Source organism: Microcaecilia unicolor, chromosome 1, assembly GCF_901765095.1.
Source record: "Microcaecilia unicolor chromosome 1, aMicUni1.1, whole genome shotgun sequence".
In the NCBI taxonomy this organism is placed as follows: Eukaryota; Metazoa; Chordata; class Amphibia; order Gymnophiona; family Siphonopidae; genus Microcaecilia; species Microcaecilia unicolor.
In genome coordinates, this window is record NC_044031.1 from 209,040,025 (window position 1) to 209,062,743 (window position 22,719).

At 42.2% G+C, this 22,719-nt stretch overlaps 1 protein-coding gene across 1 annotated transcript in view; it reads right to left on the minus strand.

Annotated features, from left to right (window-relative positions):
* Positions 1-22,719, minus strand: part of SUGCT (succinyl-CoA:glutarate-CoA transferase) — a 1,092,618-nt gene that overhangs the window by 1,037,831 nt on the left and 32,068 nt on the right. The window contains exon 4 of the mRNA XM_030203879.1: positions 21,961-22,046. Coding sequence (XP_030059739.1) covers positions 21,961-22,046 — 86 coding nt within the window. The remainder of the gene's footprint in view (positions 1-21,960; positions 22,047-22,719) is intronic.

The window sequence follows — 22,719 nt, forward strand, 5'->3', positions numbered from 1 at the left end:
GGAAGAACTAAGTTGTCTAACGTGGCTAACACAGGAAAGGGTGGTCATCTGGGCAGTTGGGGCACTTTTTTGGGACCTGTTCGTGAAAAAAAAGGGTCCAAAAAAGTGACCCAAAATCACGGTAAAAACGCCTTTTTTTTTTTCGATTATCAGCTAAAGACGCCCATCTCTCCTCGGCTGATAACCACGCCCCAGTTCCGCCTCCACCACGCCTCCGACACGCCCCCTTCAACTTTATTCGTTTCCATGATGGAGAGCAGTTGGAAACGCCATCGGCTTTCGATTATACCGATTTGGGCACCTTTGCGAGACAAACATCTATCTCCCGATTTAGGTCGCACTATAGGCGTTTTTCTCTTTCGAAAATAAGCTGGATAACCTCCTATATTATGTATTTCATTAAGCTTTGAAAATATAGTTCATTCTTTACAGACAGATACATAACAGTTACAAGTCAAATTTGCAATTTTGAAAAATATGTTGAACAGCACTTTTAATACTAATACACACCCATGACTGCAAATCTTTCCTTTTTAGTTCATCTAAATTTTAAGATCTCTCTAGTGAATGAGATATGTCATATGGGTTTAAGAATAAGGTTGATGTGTCAAACTAGGAGCAAATTTCAAAGAGATATATTTGGATAAACAGGCGCTTTCCCAACAGAAGGCTTGCATATCTGTACAGCAGGATTAACCCTTTGGTGGCCCTAGGTAAACAAGTGTGTTGGACCCCCATTAAAATATAAGTAAATTTTAAGACCCTCATAAATAGGGTCATATGTGGTTCTGATTGCATAGGAAAGCCACAAAGAAGACAGCAGAAGGTAAGAGGCGCTCTTCGGTGCTTCTTCCTACTGATCTGAAGACATTGCACAAGGTGCACAGGGAACAGACAGACATCCACAGCTGGTAATGACTCTATTGCCCCTCCCCCTCCTCCAACTCTTCTTTCGGCTGGCTAGATCAAAAGCCTGCCATAAGAGTCACTGAATTAGCATATCCAGAAGGCCCCTCTCAAATATTTTAGCCTTAGGTAGGTGCCTAGTTTGCCTATGTCTCAATCTTGTTCAGTTAACATCCATATGGAGGCACTGGGGGCTAGGTTCATATTGGTCCCAAAAAGCAAGAGAACAAAAATTTCATTTTCAAAGCCACACACCTGTTTTTCATTGAGTTAACTTGTATATTTGTACATGCAATGCATGTGGTTTAAATACTCCTACAATACAGTGCCACTAGTAGGATTTTCAAAAGAAAAACTCTTACAATGGGGATATTTCTGGTGGGTAGAGGTTACAGAGAGATTTGATGGCTATTTCTAAAAGAAGGTCTACTCATAGGAACTTGCAGAAGAACCACGGGAATGGAGATGGCTTTAGAACTGTCGGTTAAACCCACTACTGTTCTGTTCATATTTTACTGCCCACCATCTCTCAGTGCTCTTGATTAGGATCTGATGTATCAGACTATTGTGGATGCTAATATTAGATCTCTTCTAATTATTGAGGATTTCAATTTGAATATTGATGTCCCAACCCCTCCTTCTCTTGTTTTTCTTCAATTTTTGAATGATCTTGGGCTTTCACAATACATCTCTTTCCCAACTCATTTGGGAGGTCATACCCTGGAATTAATTATTTCTAGGGGCCTGTCTCCCCTTATTCTATCTAGATTCCATTCTTTACCATTACCCTGGATGGATCATTATTTTGTGTCCTTCCAAATCCTGTTTCCTGATCTTCCATCTACAGCCAAATACCTCAGGCTTCTGGACCCGACACTTGTCTCATCTGGATCTCTCCTCTCTCTTACTGACAGATTTTAAATTTCCAGACCATTTTTCTGGTGTGCCACATGATCAGAAAGTTTCATGTTGGGATTCTTCTCTTGCTCTTTCTTTAGATCATTTGGTTCCTTTAAAGTATGTGTCCTTCATCTCGGAAATCCTGTTCATGGTATCATCAGGGTCTCCATTTGTTTAAGAGACAGTTGCTCAGGGCCGAATGTATTTGGCACAAGCTTAAGACCTTAGATTCCCTTACTCAATATAAGTCTCAATTTAAAAATGTTTTGTTGCAACTTGACAAAGCGAAGAGGGTTTATTTCTCTAAACAAATTAAGTCATCTCCCAGTCCTGCAAAGTATCTGTTTTATGTGTTCTCCAAGCTCATTTCCTCAATCAGGTCTTCCATTACTTCCTCAATTGTAGTCCCCAATGTGCATGCTCTTGCTCAGTTTTTTGCAGACAAAGTTTCTAATTTAGAACCTTCCTTTAGCCTTTGATTTGCTGCCTCAATCTTCCTCTCAGCCTGATTCTTTGTCATCTTGTTGGTATGAATTTTATCTTCCTGCTCTTGCTGCACTTAAGAAATTCCGGTCATCCAGGAATACAGCCCCATCAAAGTTAGATCCTGTCCCTCCAGGTTAGTTGAAGATTTCCAGCATTAGTCTTTCCCTATTGGCATATCAGTTGGTCACTCTTAGTTGATCCAAGATGTGTCCCACCCACTTGGAAATTTGCAGCTGTTTGTCCAGTGTTGAAGACGTCTGGTCTAGATCCAGCTTTACCATCTGGCTACCGCCCAGTTTTGACTCTACCGTTTCTTTCCAAGCTGACTAAAAAGGTTGTCTTTGATCAACTCCTTACTTATGCTGAGTCAATTTTTGCATTACACCCTCATCAGTCTGGATTCCGTATTGGTCACAGCACGGAAACTACCACTGCATCTCTTCTCAGTGAACTACATTTTCACTTGGATAAGGGTTCTATTGCTTTATTGGTTTCGTTGGATCTGCTGCTTTTGACTCGGTGAATCATTCACGCCTTCTACGAAGGTTATTGTCACGTCTGTGGCCGTGACCACCTCATACTTACCCTGTTTCTGGGAGTCAGTGGCTATGCTGGCTTCTGCTTGTCTCTGTGTCTGTCTTAGTTTCTCTCTGGCTCTGTGTGCTGATTGCCCTACTGAACCTCACCTGTGTGGGCTATGCCTCTTCCAAGATGGCTGCCGACTTCTCTATGCCAGTATCCAAGATGGCTCCCGCTTGTTCTTCCTGTGGGCTGACTTCTCTGAGTGTCAAGCCTCTGTTTGGATGCAAGGTGATTGCAGCAGCTGTGCCTCTGGTGTTGAGGGGCTTTATTAATCACTTGGAGACTGCAGCCCTGGCCTTTGCATTTCGTCTAAGGGCCCTGGTATGTAGAGTGCTCTGTGCACTGCCACATTGTTCAGCTCAGTGTGAATTCCTAGTGTTTGACTAGTTAGCTTGGGCTCAGCTTTGCTTGTTAGCCTGTGTACAGCTTTACTAGTTCTCCTGTGTTTGCTTAGTGTATGTTTCTAGTGTATGACTTGTTAGCTTGGGCACAGCTTTGCTTGTTAGCATGTGTACAGCTTTACTAGATCTGCTGTGTTTGCTTGTGTATGTTTCTAGTGTATGACTTGATAGCTTGGGCACAGCTTTGCTTGTTAGCCTGTGTACAGCTTTACTAGATCTCCTGTGTTTGCTTAGTGTTTGTTTCTAGTGTTTGACTTGTTAGCTTGGGCACAGCTTTGCTTGTTAGCCTGTGTACAGCTTTACCAGTTCTCCTGTGTTTGCTTAGCGTATTACTTTGAACCTGCCTATTGCCGGAACCCGGACATTCCCTGCCTGTCTGCCTTGCTTTCGCCTAGGTGCCTGGGGGCACTTCTGTATCCTAATTCCTGCTGTTCCTGCTTGCAAGTTCCAGTTCCGGTTTTTCCTGTAAGCCCTGCCGGCTGCCCGAACCTGAGGGCTCAACCCTCGGGGAAAGGTGGCTAAGCGTAGATGAAGCCTAGGTCCAGTGTGTTCCTGTCCAGCGGGTTCCGGTCCCGTGGGTTCCAGTCCAGCGGGTTTCACTCCTGTATGTTCCAGTCGGTCCACTCCAGTGTGTTCCAGTCCAGCGGGCTCCACTCCAGTGCGCACCAGTCCTGTGTATTCCTGTGTAGAACTCCAGTCCAGGGTTCCGGTCCAGTCTTGTTTCGTCTCTACCTTGAAGGTGATCTTGCCTGCCGCTGCCACTCCACGGTAGTGGCCCAAGGACTCATGAACCCAGTGCTTCCGGGGAAGAAGCCTGACCGTATGCCAAGGTCCTCGGGAACGCGACAGTTATTAACTTTGGGGATATCAGGTCAAGTCTATGAGTGGTTCTCCTCTGTTCTTTCAGGTCGTTCTTTTTCAGTGTCTATGTCAGATAATACCTCTCAGTTTTTTTTATCATGTGATGTCCGTCAGGGTTCTATCCTGTCACCACGTTTGTTCAATATCTTCCTTAGTCCCCTTGCAACATTAGTTCAACCTCTGGATATATCTGCATATTTTTATGTGGATTAAATCCTTCCTTTTTTTCTACACTACTCCATTGACCTCTACGAGTCTGCCTCAGTGTGGCAGCAATTTGGCTGAAGGATAATCGTTTAATTTTGAACCTGGACAAGACAATGTCTGTGATTACTGTTGAAATGATTACTGTTCACATTCCCGTAACTTCCAAGTCTCTAATTTTTTCAGGTGCTTCGATCACTCCAGTAGATTCATTCTGACATCATGGTGTCATGTTAGACTCTCACTTAATGTTTGCCCATGAGATCTCATCAGTCCTCAGGGTTTTGTAGCTTGTGTCAAATTTCTTCCGTTCGTCATCATTTGGATATGAAGTCTCTGCACACTATTTACCATGCTTTTGTCACCACCCGGCTAGATTACTGTGATATCGCATATGAAGGGCTCCCTCAATTTAGTCTAAAATGGTTGCAATCCTTGCAAAATACAACTTCTCACTTCTTGTGCAGCACAAGGCACCGGGACTATTTTTCTTGAAATTGCACTGGCTTCCCATTTGGGCCCTCATTCAGTTCAAGATTCTATCTCTAATGTTCAAGGCCTTATATGATTGTATTCAAGATTACTTATCTTGTTTTACAATTCCTTATTCCTCTTCACGACTGTTACAAACTCTCAATGATCATAGAGTGGTTCTTCCTTCTCCATCTCAGGCTCGTTAGGAATTTATGAGATCCTCTGTCTTTTTCTTCCTGTCCACTTACCTCTGGAAATTTACCTCTAGACTTACGAGCCAAGCAATCCTTAAGTAAAAACTCAAGACCCATCTTTTTGCTGTGACTTTTAATATGTGTTAGTTCTGGTGAACCTTTCAGCAGCAACAGTAAGTTACAGTTTTTATTTGTTAAGTTTTAGTCACCTCTGCTTTCCTCTGTGGCTTTCTAAAGTTAGTTTTGGGTGTGTATGTTTTCTGGTGTACCTGGGATCTGTCCTTTTCATTCAATAACATTCTGTTTTCTTTTCTTTTTATATATTTGTGAAATGGGATTTCCCATAATTTACCAATTCACCAAATCATTCATAAACATATAGGTGTTAACTGTTTTGTGGAGAGATGTGTCATATTGCAATTAGATTGATGTATCATTGTGTATTTCAAGGTCTAATAAAGATTTAATTGAAAAAAAGAGAAAGATTTAGCAGAATTTCCCTTTCAAAAGCAGTTTGCAGAGGAAGTTACGTTGAGGAAGTTACTCAACGTGTAATTAAACTCTGGAATTCGTTGCCAGAGAATGTGGTAAAGGCTGTTAGCTTAGCGGAGTTTTAAAAAGGTTTGGACGGCTTCCTAAAGGAGAAGTCCATAGACCATTATTAAATGGACTTGGGGAAAATCCACTATATCTGGGGTAAGCAGTATAAAATGTTTTGTACTTTTTTGGGGATCTTGCCAGGTATTTGTGACCTGGATTGGCCACTGTTGGAAACAGGATGCTGGGCTTGATGGACCTTAGGTCTTGCCCAGTATGGCAATACTTATGTACTTATGCACATGATCAGATGGCAGCCTAGACTGAGAGCTCTACTGGAGCCAAGATCAAACTTGCCCATAAGTTGGAACTAGCCAAGTATTAAGATCTCCAGTGTGGTGACTGAAGAGAATAGAACAGTATGTCAGCAAAAAGGAGAACCACAGACCTGAAGGCATTCTCATATTCAGGTGGAAAAGGAAGTCTGGAGGAAGGAGAAAAGATGGTGCACACAGAAGTGAGTGAGAATCACAGAATCAGGCATAATCCTGCAGATGTGGAACTAAATGCAGGTACGCCAAGTTTTACCTTGGGCCTTTGTGAAATCCTAATCCTGGAGGCCTGGTTTTGGTTAACCTTGAACGCAAAGTCTATTGGATACTGAGACTGTGGAGCCCAGTTGAGGATGGGGCTGCAGCAAGATTATAACCGAACTGCAAGAGACTTCTATACTGAAGTTTAGCCAGACTTGCCAAGTCTCCCACATTTAGCAGGAGACTCCTGCTTTCACACCTCATCTCCTGTACTCCCACTGGGGTGAAAAACCTCCTGCTCAAGCAGGAAGGCATTTGTGTTCTTCTCCCTCTTCCTTCCTCCTGCAATCTGGCATTTCTCTCTTCCTCCACTTTGCAACCCCCTCCCCCACCAAGTCCGGCCATCTCTCACTCTCAATAACCTTCAAGCTTATGTTAGATCACCAGTGATGGCAGCATTTCACCCGCACTGTCTCCAACCGGCCTGTGGGACCTTTCCTCTCTCAGGTCCCGCCCTCTGAAAACAGGAAGATGCGTCAAAAGGTTGGGATTTAGCAGAGGGAAAGGTCCCACAGGCTGGCTGGAGACAACACGGGTGAAGTGCTGCCATCGCCGGCGATCTAACGCAAGCTTAGAGGTCAGAGGGAGTGAGAGATGGCTGGATTGGGGGGCTGGAGGGAATGATACCAGGACCTGCAGGGGACATACTGGATCCACAGAGGGTGGGGAAGTGGGAACAGAAGAGAGAATGAGAAGACGCTGGATTTCCAGGGACGTGAGGCATGAAGAAAGGAGGAGAGACAGGGAGATATTGAACCCAGAGAAGGGTCTGGAAGAGAAAAGACAACATACTGGTCCCAGGACTGGGGAGAGGGAAACAGGAGGGAAGGAAAAGAGTGGGACACATGCTTCTCCCAAGGTTGGGGGAGTGGAATGGAGGAAGGAAGAGAGGGAAGAAAAGACAAGGAGATATGTTGCCTCATGGGAGGAGAGGAAGAGAAATACAAATATGCTGATCATGGAAGGGGGGGCAGTAGTGCGAGAGAATTTGGGAAAAGTGAGGGGGGGTAATGTGCAACATGGGAGAGATAAGGGGCACAGAGGGGCAATGCTCAACATGGGTGGGGATAAGGGACACAGAGGGATAATGCTCGACATGGAGAGGTGATGCCAGCCAAATAAGGACACAGAACAGCAATGCTGGATAGGTCAAGAATAGGGACAGAGAATGGAGATGCTGAACATGGTAGGAGGCTAGAGGCAGGAGCAGGAACAGGGAAGATGCTGGAAAGGATGGTTAGGAACATAAAGGGAAGATGGATGGTGACCATGGAGAGAAAAGAAATGTCAAAACGGACAAGGAGATCATGGCAAGAGAGCTAAGAGAAAAGCAGAAATGAGAGACTGGGACAGCACAATTAGGAAAATAAAGTGACAGACAACAAAGGGATATAAAAAGAATTTTATTTTCTATATACTGATTAGAATATGTCAGCCTTCAGAATGTACATCTTCCAGATTTGGTGTACGACATGGCTGGGGCCCATGAAAAAAAACCCTATATTTATTGGCCTGATATCTCCAACATAGTGGTGGCAAATCTCCAGTTTTGGGATACGCCACCATTCGCATTTCTGCTCCCTCTCCGTTGGCAGCAGGAGACACAGTAATAAGACGTCATCTCCTGCTACCGCAGGACCAGTCTCATGATAACAGTTTCAAAATCTCACAGCTCTTATCGCAAGACTGGTCCCATGGCAGCAAGAGATGACATTTTATTAAGGTGTCTCCTGCTGCTGACAGAGGGGAAGGTAGCTTGTTGGTACTATAAGAGAACTGGAGGAAGAAAAGACTATGGAAGTGAGGGGTGCCAGGAGGTGGAGCCAGGAAGTGAAGTGGGTGAATCTGGTGGTGTGTCCCAAAATCCCCCTCTCAAAAATTGGGCTCCCTTGGCAACTCTAGTTGATTATCAAGCCTGTGAAGGGAAAAGGACTTAACATTCTTTTGTTTACTTTCACCTAGCTGAGTGGCTATGGCTGTTGAGACTCCACTGACACATTTTCAGCACACACCGGGCCATTATGTCATCATAAATTTTACTTTTTTATCTTCAAAATTAGTGACAATATCAAACTGTGTGTCCATAAAAGTGCATAGTAACGTGGTGCAATCCTTTGACCAAAAAAATAATTAAATCATTAGAGCAACTTAGCTTAACTTATGTGGTCCATCCCAACTTATCCATCGGATCCTTTTCAAATTCCAGAGTTTGAAAAGGATCCGACAGATATGTTGGGTTGGACCACATAAGTTAACCTAAGTTGCTCTAATGATTTAATTTTTTTTTTTGAGGGGGTGGGGGTCAAAGGTTTGCACCATGTTACTATGCACGTTTATGAACACAGAGTTTGATATTGTCACTAATTTTGAAGATAAAGTAAAACTTTTGAGGAGGTTTTTGGCCAATGACATAATGGCCCTATGTGTGCTGAAAATGTGTCAGTGACTAGTTCACTTGAGCATCGAGGGTCTTTTGAGGTCTTTTCCTCTTGTTTTATATTTAAATGAAAAATGAAAACTGTCTATAAGCAACATATTAAGATCTGCAGTTTTTTGACTGGAAGTAATTCATATACTCTGTAGGAGAAGTTTGATTTTAAAATTAATAAAACAAAACGTCAATATTATCCACAGCAAAGAAAGTGTGGCGATGGATATGCAAGCTTCATAGGTTCTCAGCACGGGCCACTCCTTTTATCTCCATATGTGGAAAACCAGCATTCCCCCCGGGGGACATGTATTCAACGTTTAAAAGATGGCAGCAGAAAGGAATCTTTTATTTATACCAGCTGCTCACAGAGGAGGGACGCTTAAAGACATTTGAGGAATTACAACGCTTATATTCTTTTCCTAAATCAGACAGTTTCCATTATAATCAGTTGTCACATTATGTAAACAGCCTGAAGTGGCAAAACCTGACGGAGGATGTCCAAGAGGAAATATCAACGGCATATTCACTGACAGCTCAACAGAAAATACCGCTGTCAACCTATCATAGACATATTAGAGACACGGCAGCGGAACTGAATTTTGCGCAGCTGGCAAAGGCCTGGTCCTCAGATTTGGGCATAAATATACAGACAGAAACATTTCAAAATCACGTCCGAAAAATGAGGAGCTACATAAACTTTACTTGGTGCTGGGAATTACAATACAAGTTTTCATTGCGAATGTACATAGCACCAAGGAGAGCTTTTCATATGGGATTATCCCCAGCGGGAGAGTGCCCAAAATGCAACTTAGTGGGAGCAACATTGGGACACATGTTTTGGGCATGCCCCCTCATCAGCAAGTTTTGGAAAACATTGCTTCAAACAATTTTGCAAATGTGGGGAATACAGTGGAAACTGGATTGCAAATTACTGTTTGACCACATAAACGTTGCAGTTCCGGCGCCCAGAGGATTCAAAGACTTTGCAAAAAGGGCAACAGTGGTGGCAAAGAAGGTGATACTAACAGAATGGCTATCTGGGAAGCCACCCACGATAACTCAGTGGAGAGCACAGATGATTCAATTAATGAGAATGGAAAGAGTAAAAAATACAAAACTAGACACAAAGACCGGCCAAAGATTTCAACAGCGATGGTCAGCATTTTGGCAGACCCTAACACCTGCAGCAAGAGGACATTTACTGAACATTTAAAGTCATAAAAGATTAAAAGGATTAAGGGGAGTGATTGGTTGAGAAGGGAGCAATGAACGAGACAAGGGAAGAGGAATAAAGGGGAGGGATGGGGGAGAAGGGGTTCACAGGAATATGTTAGGAAGCGAGGTCTGCTTGATTGGGAAAGGTATAAGAACAAAGCCTTCCCCAATCTATAGTCACGGACAGCATTTGAATTCACGAATTAACACTTGCTACAAGAATGTATAGTAGTTAACTCTGTAAAGTTAGAGTATAAGTTTAAGATGGGAGTAAAGAAGGGAGATGCAAAGTTTTAAGGGGATAAAGTCAAAGTTCTGATATTGATATAATGTTGTTGTTTAAAATTGCGAAAGTAAAATTATGATGTCAATGTCAATAAAAAAGGATTTAACTATAAAATTAATAAAACAAAATCATAAGAACATAAGAATAGCCATATTGGGTCAGACCAATGGTCCATCTAGCCCAGTATCCTGTTTCCAATAGTGGCCAATCTAGGTCACAAGCACCTGACGTTGGCACCCTGATGTCAGAGCGCAGAAACTAGGAGCGTTTTGCGAGAGACTGTGCTTACAGCGTATTCTAGGTGTCATTCTGATAGCTGGGTATAAAATTGAAATACTGATAGCTTTTTAATGAAACTATTAACACTGATGGACCTCATCGAAAGTGTAAAATCAGCAACTAATCCTATTAAACAGCTAGATAGTTTGGTCAACTGATTGAAGAACAGGGATTATATAAATTATATACACTGTATTATATTGAAAGAAAACTTGATTCCTTTTACAAAAGTGTGCATTTCTCAATATGTCTATTCTGTTTCAGACTTTGGGACATGCTGAACACAGACAATGCGTACAAGTGTAGATCATGGCCTGCGCAGGCTACGGTCATTGAATAAAAGCATATATCAAAATAATAAAAATCATAAAACTATGTCAGCACATCTGGTCACAACTGACATTTCGGACAGTGGCCAAAAAAAATCCCACGTGGCAGGGGTGTCACAGAGGAGGGGAGTGGAGGCCTCTTCACCACTGTCCAATCGTATTCCTCACAGGCATGTTTATCCTTACCATTGGAGCCGACTCTGTGGGTGCTGTGGGTGCTGTGGGTGCTTGAGAACCCCCAATATTGAGAAAATTCCTTGTATGTGTCCAGGGAGGGGTCATTTCCATTGGGCTTAGCACCCCCAATAATTTTGAAAAGTTGGCTCCTATGATCCTGACCCACCCACCCACAACTGGTTAGGCTACTGCAGAACCAGGGGTTGTGTCAGAAGGAATGGAATGGCTGGAGTCAGGTCTGCGTGATCTTTTATTAGATTTTAAAACTAAAAAAAACCTCCACAACACAGAAATGGAATTTACAGAGAGCAGCGACAGTGATACAGTAAGATTTTAAAAACATTACATTGTCTCTTTGCACAAAATAACATGACCCTTAATTTGCTAAACAAGGCCTATGTGTTATGAAGGGAGAACACACTGTGTAACAGGGTCTGGGGATAACAATGGTAAAACCTACCACAAAAACCCGCCACGCATACTATTAGAACATGTTTACAACAGATGAACAGATTCAGCTACCACAAAGTGACCGTGTATTTTGCAGGTCCTCAAACCTTTGTTTTAAAACAATTAAAATAAAAAGTTAGATGAATGTGATGATCTATTGTGTATTTTGACAACGCAGAATACAAATAACGCTGTGATCCCCGATCACTCCTACTGTTCAAAGAAATGTCTCACGCATCTCAGTGGTTTACCATGGCAAGAAAGTAAGCATTTAAGGTCTGGAAATAACAATTTTGCATTATGCTTGATATAGCTGCAGAGTCTCACAAAATGGCACTTGTAATTGATGCCATGTGGCATCTGCTAATCTTACAAAATGGTGTATGTAGACGCGGTCACGTGACATCCGCACAGTGCTGTGTTGGCGGCCATCTTGATTAACCCACCACCCCCGGCTGCGGGTACCAGCGAACGATAGGCCATGTGTTCGTTAGTTTCATGATGTTCTACTTTTTTTTACTCCGCAAATCAAGAAAAAGAGATGGCTGGTGAAACACTGACAGCTAGCACCGAGAAAAGAGGATAGGATACGAACAGCGCTGCGATCACCGATCATCCCCCTACTGTTCAAAGGGATACCTTATTCAGAGCGGCAGTTCGGCAAACCATAAAAGTAAACATTTAGGTTTTTAAAAGAACAGTTTTTACATCCTATTTCAAGGTTATTTACTTACGGATTTCACATCTTTTCTCATGGTTTTAGATAGTCTTACTAAAATGGTGATTGTATCTCTGTCCCACGTGGCTTCCATACATTGCGATGCTGACAGCCATCTTGTTGGCCATCTTTACAAACCTTCCCCGTTGGTAGCCAGTACCTGCAGACAATAGGCTGTATTCATTAGTTTCATGATGTTCTACTTTTTATCCCAACTGATCAAGAAAAAGAGCTGGCTGGTGAAATATTGTTGGCTGGACATCTGCAGCAGTCCGATCATGGGCAACCGACACAACCAAATCGGTACGTCAAGCCTATAGATTGTTATGATTCTGTTAGAATTCTGCTAGTCAAACAGAGGAATGCTTGGAATCGCTCCTGATTGGTCTGTCAGGGGCTGAGCTGATGTCAGTCTGATCTACTTAAGCTTACCTTTCCCTACAACCCCTGCTTTGGCGTTATTCCTGTTCTGCTGAAGCCTTAGCTGCGCTCTGTCTGAGCTATTAGCTCTGTGCTTTCGTGGGGTTTGATTACTCCTTACCTTGCTTGCAGTTTCTGTTCCTCTGTCTCTGTTTTCCGGCTGCTCCTAGTGTGTGCTAATTACCTCTCTACTCTGCACCTGGGATTCTCTCTGTTTGGCTGTGGTGCTGTGTGGTGAGTTCCTACCTCGTTCCGTTCCAGTTTGTTTGTTTGTTTCGGTTCCCCTTCCTTCAGAGTTACCCTTTGTTGCTGTGTTTGTATTCTGATTTGTATGTCCTGCCCTTGTAGCAGGCTCGGGACCCTTTGTTTCTCCCTGTGGGGGTTGTTTGTTTGCTCTTTCCCTGTACTCCGATTAGCTCGTTGTCTGCAGTGTTCCCTGCCTCTGGCAGCTGTGTGTTTGAGATTGGTTTAACCCTTTGTCTGCAGAGTTTCTCTGTTTCTGGCAGTTGTCTGCTTGGTGCAGTTTTCCCTTGTGACTGTCAGTCCTTTCTTTGCTGTAATTATCTTCTGTATTGATGAGCACTGTTCCTTTCTGTGCTGGGGGGGTGTTAGGCACCACACTCCGTTTTGCTGACTTTTCCCTCTCCTGTCCACTGAGGGTCTCTGCTTACAGTATCTTTATTTCGCAGTCCCTCATTTCCTTTGTGTGCCATGGGGTACTACTTGACGTTTTTCTGTGTGTGCTTCCTTTTCTCCTTGATTGCCTAGGGCACTGCCTTGTGTTTCTTGTAGATACGTCTGTCAGTTCCTTTTCCTATGTGTCCTTAGCCAGCACCGTAGGTGTGCTGGTGCTCTAGTTCTCGTGGAGACCACCTTGTTTTTTCCTCTTTCTCCCCTCCCTACATATGAGTCAGTTCCGGTTAGGCCGTGAGGCCCGAATGCTTGAATTCTGAGTAAATGGGTTCCCGATCGGCCGTGAGGCCCACCTGAACGCCCTATCTTCCCTTTTCTGGAGGTGCAAGTTGGTTGCTGCGTGTGTGTGCAGGACTTGGTAGCTGGGGTAGTGTGTAGCACCTGCTCGGTTCACCCCGGCCTTGGCCTAACACCTATTCTAGGCCTAGGCCTGGGATCAAGGGCTCACAACCAGACTAACAGAGCTAAATCCAACCATGTGGGAAAACAACAGGAGCGAACAAGTGAGAAAAGAGGAATACTCACAAGTCACCCTCCCGAGGAAAGAGGGAGCGCTATGATACCAGAACCGAGAGCAGATCTTTGGACTTGGACACCACTGGTAATGAGTATGTGGCCGGTAACGATTCTGAAACTGTGAGTGGTTCTGCTATAGACAATGTGTCTGAAAATGTTAAGTGGACCCTGAACTGCTGAGATATACAGAGTTTGTGAATAGGTGAACTACGCCTTCACCCAGGTTTAACGGCAAAAGCTACTCAGACCATTTTCATTTTGTTAATATAGACAATACAATGTCTATATTTAGTGATGTTCAAAACACCATCTGACAGGGTATCCAACAAGCTTTAGTTATCATATACAGTACAGCATCACCCGAGGATTACTTACAAATAAGATTTATGCCTGGTGGTATATAATTCCTTGTATTCTAGAAGTCAAAGACCGGGTGGGACCGAGGTGGGGCATTTCTCAGAACAGGTCAGTAATTTTCTGCAGAGTTTCAGAGAAATATATTGTGTATTTTGACAGTGCATATCTCTTTGTGATGGTTATCAGACATAAAGGTGGTGGTGGGGGTTGTAACAGGTCTTTACAAAGGTTTGTCATATGGATCTTGGTCCATCATGGTAAAACACATTATTAGCAAATATTGGCCCATATTGAGAATACAACAAGGTTTTGAAAATATGACACATTTTGCATACACAAGGGGGCAGAATATAGGGAAGAAATTATCAGTGAATAGAATTAAAAATCATGAAGTAGAACGTGTCAAATGTAAGGGCTGTACATTTTGCCAAAATGCTTTGGAGACGAGTTGGACCCTTATTCCAAATCAAACGAAAGGTAAAAACAATCTTTTGAGATCTAAAACTGATTGCAATTCAGATATGGTTATATATGCTATAGTTTGCCCATGTGGACTCTGGTATATAGGTCAGACAGTTAAGAAGATCAAGCATAGATTAGCACAACATTTAAGTAATATTAGATTATCCAAATTGGAGACTCCTTTAGTAGAGCATTGGGTATTTATTTATTGCATTTGTATCCCACATTTTCCCACCTCTTTGCAGGCTCACAATACATCATGGATGGTAGAAATATATAAGGAAATAGACATTTAGTATTACAGAAGTATCTTGGGTACATGATAATGATAAAGCATAATCTCTATATATAAAAGGCACCACCAACGTTCTAAATGAAGCCTCCAGCCAGAAGTGTGAAGGGGGAGAGATATCCAGTTTCCCCATGAGTGTCTGCCCCGCCCTCGCTCTCTCTGTAACACAAACCGTGAAGGAAAACACAGCAAAACAGGAAATCAAATTGCTCTCTCTGTAACAGTGAAGGACTCAGAGGGGGGAGGGGAGAGAGGGCAGAAGCCCTCACTATCTCTGTAACACAAACACAGCAGAACAGGAAACTTAACACTGAAGGACTCGACTCCGAGGGGGGAGGGGACAGAGAGCAGAGGGGAAGGGAGAGAGGGCAGAGGGCAGGGACACACACACTCCCACATGCACACAGAAGAAAACCTTGCTAGCCCCCGTTTCATTTGCATCAGAAACGGGGCTTTTTTACTAGTAATAGTATAACAAGCAAGTAATTATAAGACAATTCTGGATATATGTGGAGGAGTTCACATTTGTTGATCTTTGTGATGCATAAACATGAGATTTCAGATTTGAGATTTGTGGTTTTGATCCAATTTGACATGAATAGTGGGGGTAAGCTAATGCAAAAAGTGTTTTCTAAAGAGCGCTTGATTTTTGAATGGAAAACAGTAAGTCCATTGGGTTTAAACAAAGAAGTGGAATGGCTAGGGATATGAACATGACATGCTCAAGGCACTTTTAAAACATGTAGGTTGTGTTTACAGCGCATGCTCTGGCGTTTTGTGAGCATAGCGCCATTGCTTCTGATTCCTGTTAGTGGTTTGCTCTGTTTATGTAGCTGAAAGAAGGTTAGAATATTCAATAAGGTAGAAGGTTATTGTATTTTATTTTTTAAGAGGGGATGGAGGTATAGTGTATGTGTTTTTTCCACGCTGTGTTATTCTTACATATAGTTAAACCCCTGACGACGCATTTTGGTGAAATGCAGCGCCTGCGTCGGGTTTGACGCCAGCTTCAATGGTTGAACTACTGAGCACTGAAATTGAAAAGAGTGCTGCCTGGCTGTAAGAGCACAGCAAATGATTCAAGCTGGGGGACACAAGTTTCTCACACAATCACTGAAGGCCATAAGGAATTTTAGATGCATTGATGGACATACATGCTATAAGTATTGACTAAGTTGGTCATCTTGAAAGTGCAATATCTGATGGACATCTACATCATAATAATGCTAATATTTGGATAAGATAGTCATCATTGATATATATTGATGTAGTGTCACAATTGTTAACATATGAAAAATACAAACGATAGTACATAAGTACATAAGTACATAAGTAGTGCCATACTGGGAAAGACCAAAGGTCCATCTAGCCCAGCATCCTGTCACCGACAGTGGCCAATCCAGGTCAAGGGCACCTGGCACGCTCCCCAAACGTAAAAACATTCCAGACAAGTTATACCTAAAAATGCGGAATTTTTCCAAGTCCATTTAATAGCGGTCTATGGACTTGTCCTTTAGGAATCTATCTAACCCCTTTTTAAACTCCGTCAAGCTAACCGCCCGTACCACGTTCTCCGGCAATGAATTCCAGAGTCTAATTACACGTTGGGTGAAGAAAAATTTTCTCCGATTCGTTTTAAATTTACCACACTGTAGCTTCAACTCATGCCCTCTAGTCCTAGTATTTTTGGATAGCGTGAACAGTCGCTTCACATCCACCCGATCCATTCCACTCATTATTTTATACACTTCTATCATATCTCCCCTCAGCCGTCTCTTCTCCAAGCTGAAAAGCCCTAGCCTTCTCAGCCTCTCTTCATAGGAAAGTCGTCCCATCCCCACTATCATTTTCGTCGCCCTTCGCTGTACCTTTTCCAATTCTACTATATCTTTTTTGAGATACGGAGACCAGTACTGAACACAATACTCCAGGTGCGGTCGCACCATGGAGCGATACAACGGCATTATAACATCCGCACACCTGGACTCCATACCCTTCCTAATAACACCCAACATTCTATTCGCTTTCCTAGCCGCAGCAGCACACTGAGCAGAAGGTTTCAGCGTATCATCGACGACGACACCCAGATCCCTTTCTTGATCCGTAACTCCTAACGTGGAACCTTGCAAGACGTAGCTATAATTCGGGTTCCTCTTACTCACATGCATCACTTTGCACTTGTCAACATTGAACTTCATCTGCCACTTGCACGCCCATTCTCCCAGTCTCGCAAGGTCCTCCTGTAATCGTTCACATTCCTCCTGCGACTTGACGACCCTGAATAATTTTGTGTCATCGGCGAATTTAATTACCTCACTAGTTATTCCCATCCCATCTCTAGTAATGAAGCTGCAAGAAACATATTGTTTAAGTAGTATGCAGCTGGTATGGGTATTTTCCTTAGTCCTTCAGAAGAATGAGTGTGAGATCATAGTGGATGAGTGTGAATAATTGGGATGAATTAGCATGGATGTGTTTTGATATAAGCAGCAAGGGGAAGATAATTAGATTAAAGCTGTGGAAGATTTTTCAATGATAATTTTTCTAATAAAGTTGAATAAAATAATAGTAGTTGTAGTTACTTTTTGTGGGTTGTATATTCATTAGAGACATCGTGAAATCAGACATGAGAAACTCTGAAGCTGGAGAACAAAGATTTTAAAGGAAAAGGAAAGAAAACCCATTTCTTGTTACTAAAGAAACACATTTAAAAACAAGCCAGAAAAACAGAAAACAGAGGGCAGGGTTAAATGGTCATTTCTCTCAATGGAGGAGAATGAACAGTGGAGTGTTGCAGGGATCTGTACTGGGACCGGTACTATTTAACATATTTATAAATGATATGGAAATCGGAACAACGAGTGAGGTGATCAAATCTGAAGATGATACAAAACTATTCAAGGTTGTTAAAACATGTGCGGACTGTGAAATATTGCAGAAAGACCTTAGGAAATCGGAAGACTGGGCATCCAAATGGCAGATGAAGTTTAATGTGGACAAATGCAAGGTGATCCATTGGAAAGAATAATCTGAATCACAGTTACCTGATGCTAGGGTCCACCTTGGGGGTCAGCGCTCAAGAAAAAGATCTGGGTGTTGTTGTAGATAATACGCTGAAATCTTCTGCTCAGTGTGTGGCAGTGGCAAGAAAAGCAAACAGGATGCTAGGAATTATTTGGAAAGGGATGGTGAATAAGACCAAAAATACTATAATGCCTTTGTATCACTCCATGGTGCATACGACCCTTGAGCATTCCGTTCAGTTCCGGTCACTGTATCTCAAAAAAGATACAGCAGAATTAGAAAAGGTTCAAAGAAGAGCTACTAAAATGATAAAGGAGTTGGAACTCCTCTCGTATGAGGAAAGGCTAAAAAGATTAGGGCTCTGCAGCTTGGAAAAGAGATAGATGAGGGGAGGTCTTCAAAATCCTGAGAGGTGTAGAACAAGTAGAAGTAAATCGATTTTTTACTTGTTCTAAAAGTACCAAGACTAAGAGACATTCAAGGAAGTTATGTGGAAATACGTTTAAAACAAATAGGAGGAAATATTTTTTCACTCAATGAATAGTTAAGTTCTGGAACTCTTTGCCAGAGGAGGTGGTAAAAGCGGTTAGCGTATCTGGTTTTTAAAAAGGTTTGGACAAATTCCTGGAGGAAAGGTCCATAGTCTGCTATTGAGACAGACATGAGAAGCAACTGCTTGCCCTGGGATTTGTAGTATGGAGTGTTGCCATAATTTGGGTTTCTGTCAGGTACTTGTGATGTGGCTTGGCCACTGTTTGGAAAACAGGATACTGGGCTAGATGGGCCATTGGTCTGACCCAGCATGGCTACTCTTATGTTCAGCCTATAATTCACCACAACTTAACAGTCTATTTTATGACTCCATGACCTGAATGTGTGTGAGACTGGATAAATGAGATGGACTGGGATGTAGGTAGGGGTATGACTGGATTGGGTGGTGATGTGTGGGGGTACATATGTAAGCTGTTTATGTGTGTGTGGGGGGGGTGTATAGTTGGAAAGGCAAGGGCATGTGAATGTGGGACTGTGGATCTAGAGGCACTGAGGGGGAGCACACTTTGCTTTAATTCTCCACTCCCTATTCCTCTCCCATCCCCATCCCTAACTCCCCTTCCTCTTATAGCTTGGTAGGACCTGAAATTCTTCCATCTTTACTAATAATTTTGCCCAGCACTTGGTTCCTCTTTTATAGGGCCCAAGTTCCTCCACTGCTCCCTCACTAGTGCTTATCTTCTGCCTGCCAGCTACTACACCCCATATGTGGAATCAGTATCACAGCCAGGATGGACATAAACACAGGTGGAAAACCAACATTCGAAATCCTTTTTACTTAAGGGTTCTGTGACAGGATCTTACACATCTTTCGAAGGTATCTGCTGAGACTCCTGATTTACTCCCCATCAATGGCAATGCTACTTTTTGTCCTGGTATGGACAACCCTGTCTTCCGTAATTGGGGTGATCTCAGAATTAACTTCCTACATCAGGTACTAGGAGAGAATGGGTGTCTGAAACCTTTGGATCAGCGTGATGGAACTTTGAATAGGGTACTGGACGTCTATGCCTATCGGCAGCTCACTCATTATATTGCCTCCTTAGATTTGGAGGCTCTTTGGACTTCGCTGTCACATAAATTTCAGGAATTTCTACCTACTGACAGGGAGGATTATCTTAAGGTATCTGTTTTGCATGTATATTTAACGTGTCTTTTCCCACAACCTGATTTATCTGATCTTACTTCTAAGTGGTGCAGAGAATTACAACAGTCCACAGTCTCTCTCAATCTTACTTCTTTAACTAGGCACATTCCGAGTACTACGGTAAATACTACTACTACTAAGCATTTCTATAGCGCTGCCAGGGTTACGCAGCGCTGTACAAGTTTAAACATGGGGAGGACAGTCCCTGCTCAAGAGAGCTTACAATCTAAAGGAGAGAGCTTACATGTGGATTACAGGGAACGTCAGTTCCAAGTTTGCACAGCTCCTACATGACCTGGGCACAACTCTTTAAAATGGGAAAGGTAGACTCACCTATTTGCCCGAAGTTTAATTCAAACGTTAATTCTTTCTATCATGCCTTTTGGTCCTGTCCGTGGATACAAATTTTCTGAAAGTCCATGATCTCCTACTAAGTCAGCTCTTTCATTCTCCTGTCCCTCTGTCTCCCCTGGGCTTCCTTTTAGATTATTTTGAGGTTTTTGCACTGCATGGCAGAGGAGGCCGACAGTTTCTACACAAAGCGGGGATTGTGGGCAAAAAAATTATCTTAGGAGTTTGGACTGTGGATCAAACACCCTCCAATTGGGCTTGGTGCAATAAACTATATTCTTTGATGTTATCTGAGAAAATAGCAGCTACAAAGTCCCTTAGGTGCAGGAAGGACTTCCTATCAGTCTGTGATAAACACATCCAGTAGAAACAAAAAGGTGGGAATATGAGCCAGGCTATCCAATAATTGAACCTGAAGTTAAGTTTAAAATAAACAAAATTTAATAATATTCAAACAAATAATAATAACAAAATTCCACATTAAAAATGACTCTAAAAATGACTCGACACAACGTTGTGTTTCGGCCCCCTCGAGCTCCTAGTGAAGTATTGAATACTCTATGACTGATGCTGGGACCTCAGTGTGCCTACTTCCTTTTCTGTTGTTGTTGTGATTTTTGTGAATTTCTGTGCATTTCTAAGTTCATACTTTGTCAGAGGATCATAAGAACCCAGGCCCTTTGACTGATATTTTCTGCTGCTTACTCAGGGGTGGGTTGGGGTGGTCGGGATAACTTTTTGATGATTGTTACTGGATGTTTTGTATTTATTGTTAGTGCTAATCATCAATAACAATTATTTAAACATAAATCCTTTTTACTGTCATAAAAACTTGTCAAATATCTCTTTGGAAACAGGAGCCCCTGCCAAAAATCATAAATTTTTGACTAATTTCAAATTTATTTCTTGAAAATTTTATACAGCACAAAGTTGTAAACTTTGAGAACCTGCTGCAGTTCTCTTGTGTTCACCACTTCCTCTGTGAACTTTAGCTACATTTCCTTCACTATGCTTCAGTTTTGATTATGATTTATTTTGGGGTGGGGAGAGGGAAGCAGATTTAAATATGCAAGTTATCTTGTGTAATGGATAGCACCATTTAGCTTGGTCCACATTCAGCTGCATCTGTTCTACTGAATATTAAATGTTATTGCATGATGCCTTACTTCTCAACATACCTGCAAAAGCCCTAAAACTGCAACCCCCTAATTCTATAGTCTCTCATAAACATTTTCATGTTTATACTTAAGGGTGGATTCTATATATCACACCAAAAAAAAATGCTGAAAAAAGCACTATTCTATAAACTGCGCTTAAAGTTAGGCACAGTTTATAGAATAGCGTTTACAACCAGGAATTGCGCCTAACTTTAGGCGCAGCCATTTGCACCAACTGAAATGTGGTGCAAATCTTTGTGCCTAAATTAGGTGCGTATCTCTATTATTCTATAACTACCCACGTAAATTTTAGCAACGCCCCAGTTCTGCCCATGACCCTCTCATTTCCGCTCCCCTTTTTGAACTCAAGCGTAAAATGTAGGCAAATTTACGTGCATATATTTTAATTAAACCTAATTAGTGCCAATAACTGCTTGTTAACAAGCCAATTATTGGTGCTAATTAGATCATTATTCAATTAAATTGCACATGCAAATTGGGTACGTGGCCAAATTTGTGTGCGCAATTTTTAGCAACTGTTATAGAATTCGGGGGATAAATTGTTTGCATAAAGTTATAGATTTCTGGCAGTTATACAAACAATTTCAGCATTTTTGAGCCTCTTTTATCAAACCGCGCTAGCGGTTCCCCTGCAGCGATGCTGACAGAGTCCATTCAAAGACTTTGTCAGCATTGCCGCACCAGGAACCACTTACGCGGCTTGATAAAAGAGGCCCTTAGTTGTGGACATTTACACCAGTCATTGACATGGCATAAGCGGACGTGCCTAAATGATAGTGTGCAAATGTCAACTTCTGCTAGTATTCTATAACGGGAATTAGGTATATAATTGCCATTATAGAAATCACGCTTAGCGCCCTGCACTCTAGCACTTAACTTTAGGTGACCTTTTCAGAATTTACCCCTAAATGTTACAATGTAAAATGACAAATAGCATCTCCTTACCTTCTTATTTCGATTGACACTGAGAAAATAAACACTTTCAGTTCCTACGAAAGGAGGCCCCCATGATCTTGTATCATCTCCAGAACCTAGAAACAAGAACAGAATCAATAAAATTCCTCCAGCAACATCCCACTATAAGTTTTCAATCAAGTGCTAAGCAAACGCTAGTCAGGACAAACCGATTTTTATGTTAAATAGAGGCCAGTAAACAATGTTAATTTTCCAGGGGATATGGGCAAGTGAGTTCATATGTTTCAAAGGAAATTTTACCACTGAAACTTGCAATACACCTCTATGCACAAAATCCCATATTATCTTTCGATCTAGGTTAGTTCCAAGTAAAACATACACAATATAAAATTACACAAACTAGACAGATTTTAGCAGTCATTTTAGAAGTGCTATTCATGGATGTTCCAGCTCATTCACATCCAACATATAAACTGCTATTCTACAACACGTTAGAGAAAAACATCTATTTCTATGTGTTGAAAAAAAACAGAAGGCGTGTTGTGGACAGTGAACCATTCCCAACAGGTATCAGAAATTCTGGTAACATGTTGACATGCAGGGAACACAAGAAAAACGTTGGCGACTTACACCACCTATAAAGCACAAATAAGTCCTGCTGCAGCTTGTTTTGTCACTGCCTGCATTGGTGCTGATACAAAAGTCTGTGAGCCTGACTGCCACCTCTGTCCATCCAGGTCTTTCTATATTTCCCCCTATTGGTCGTACTCCTTCTACAGTTCCTCTGGA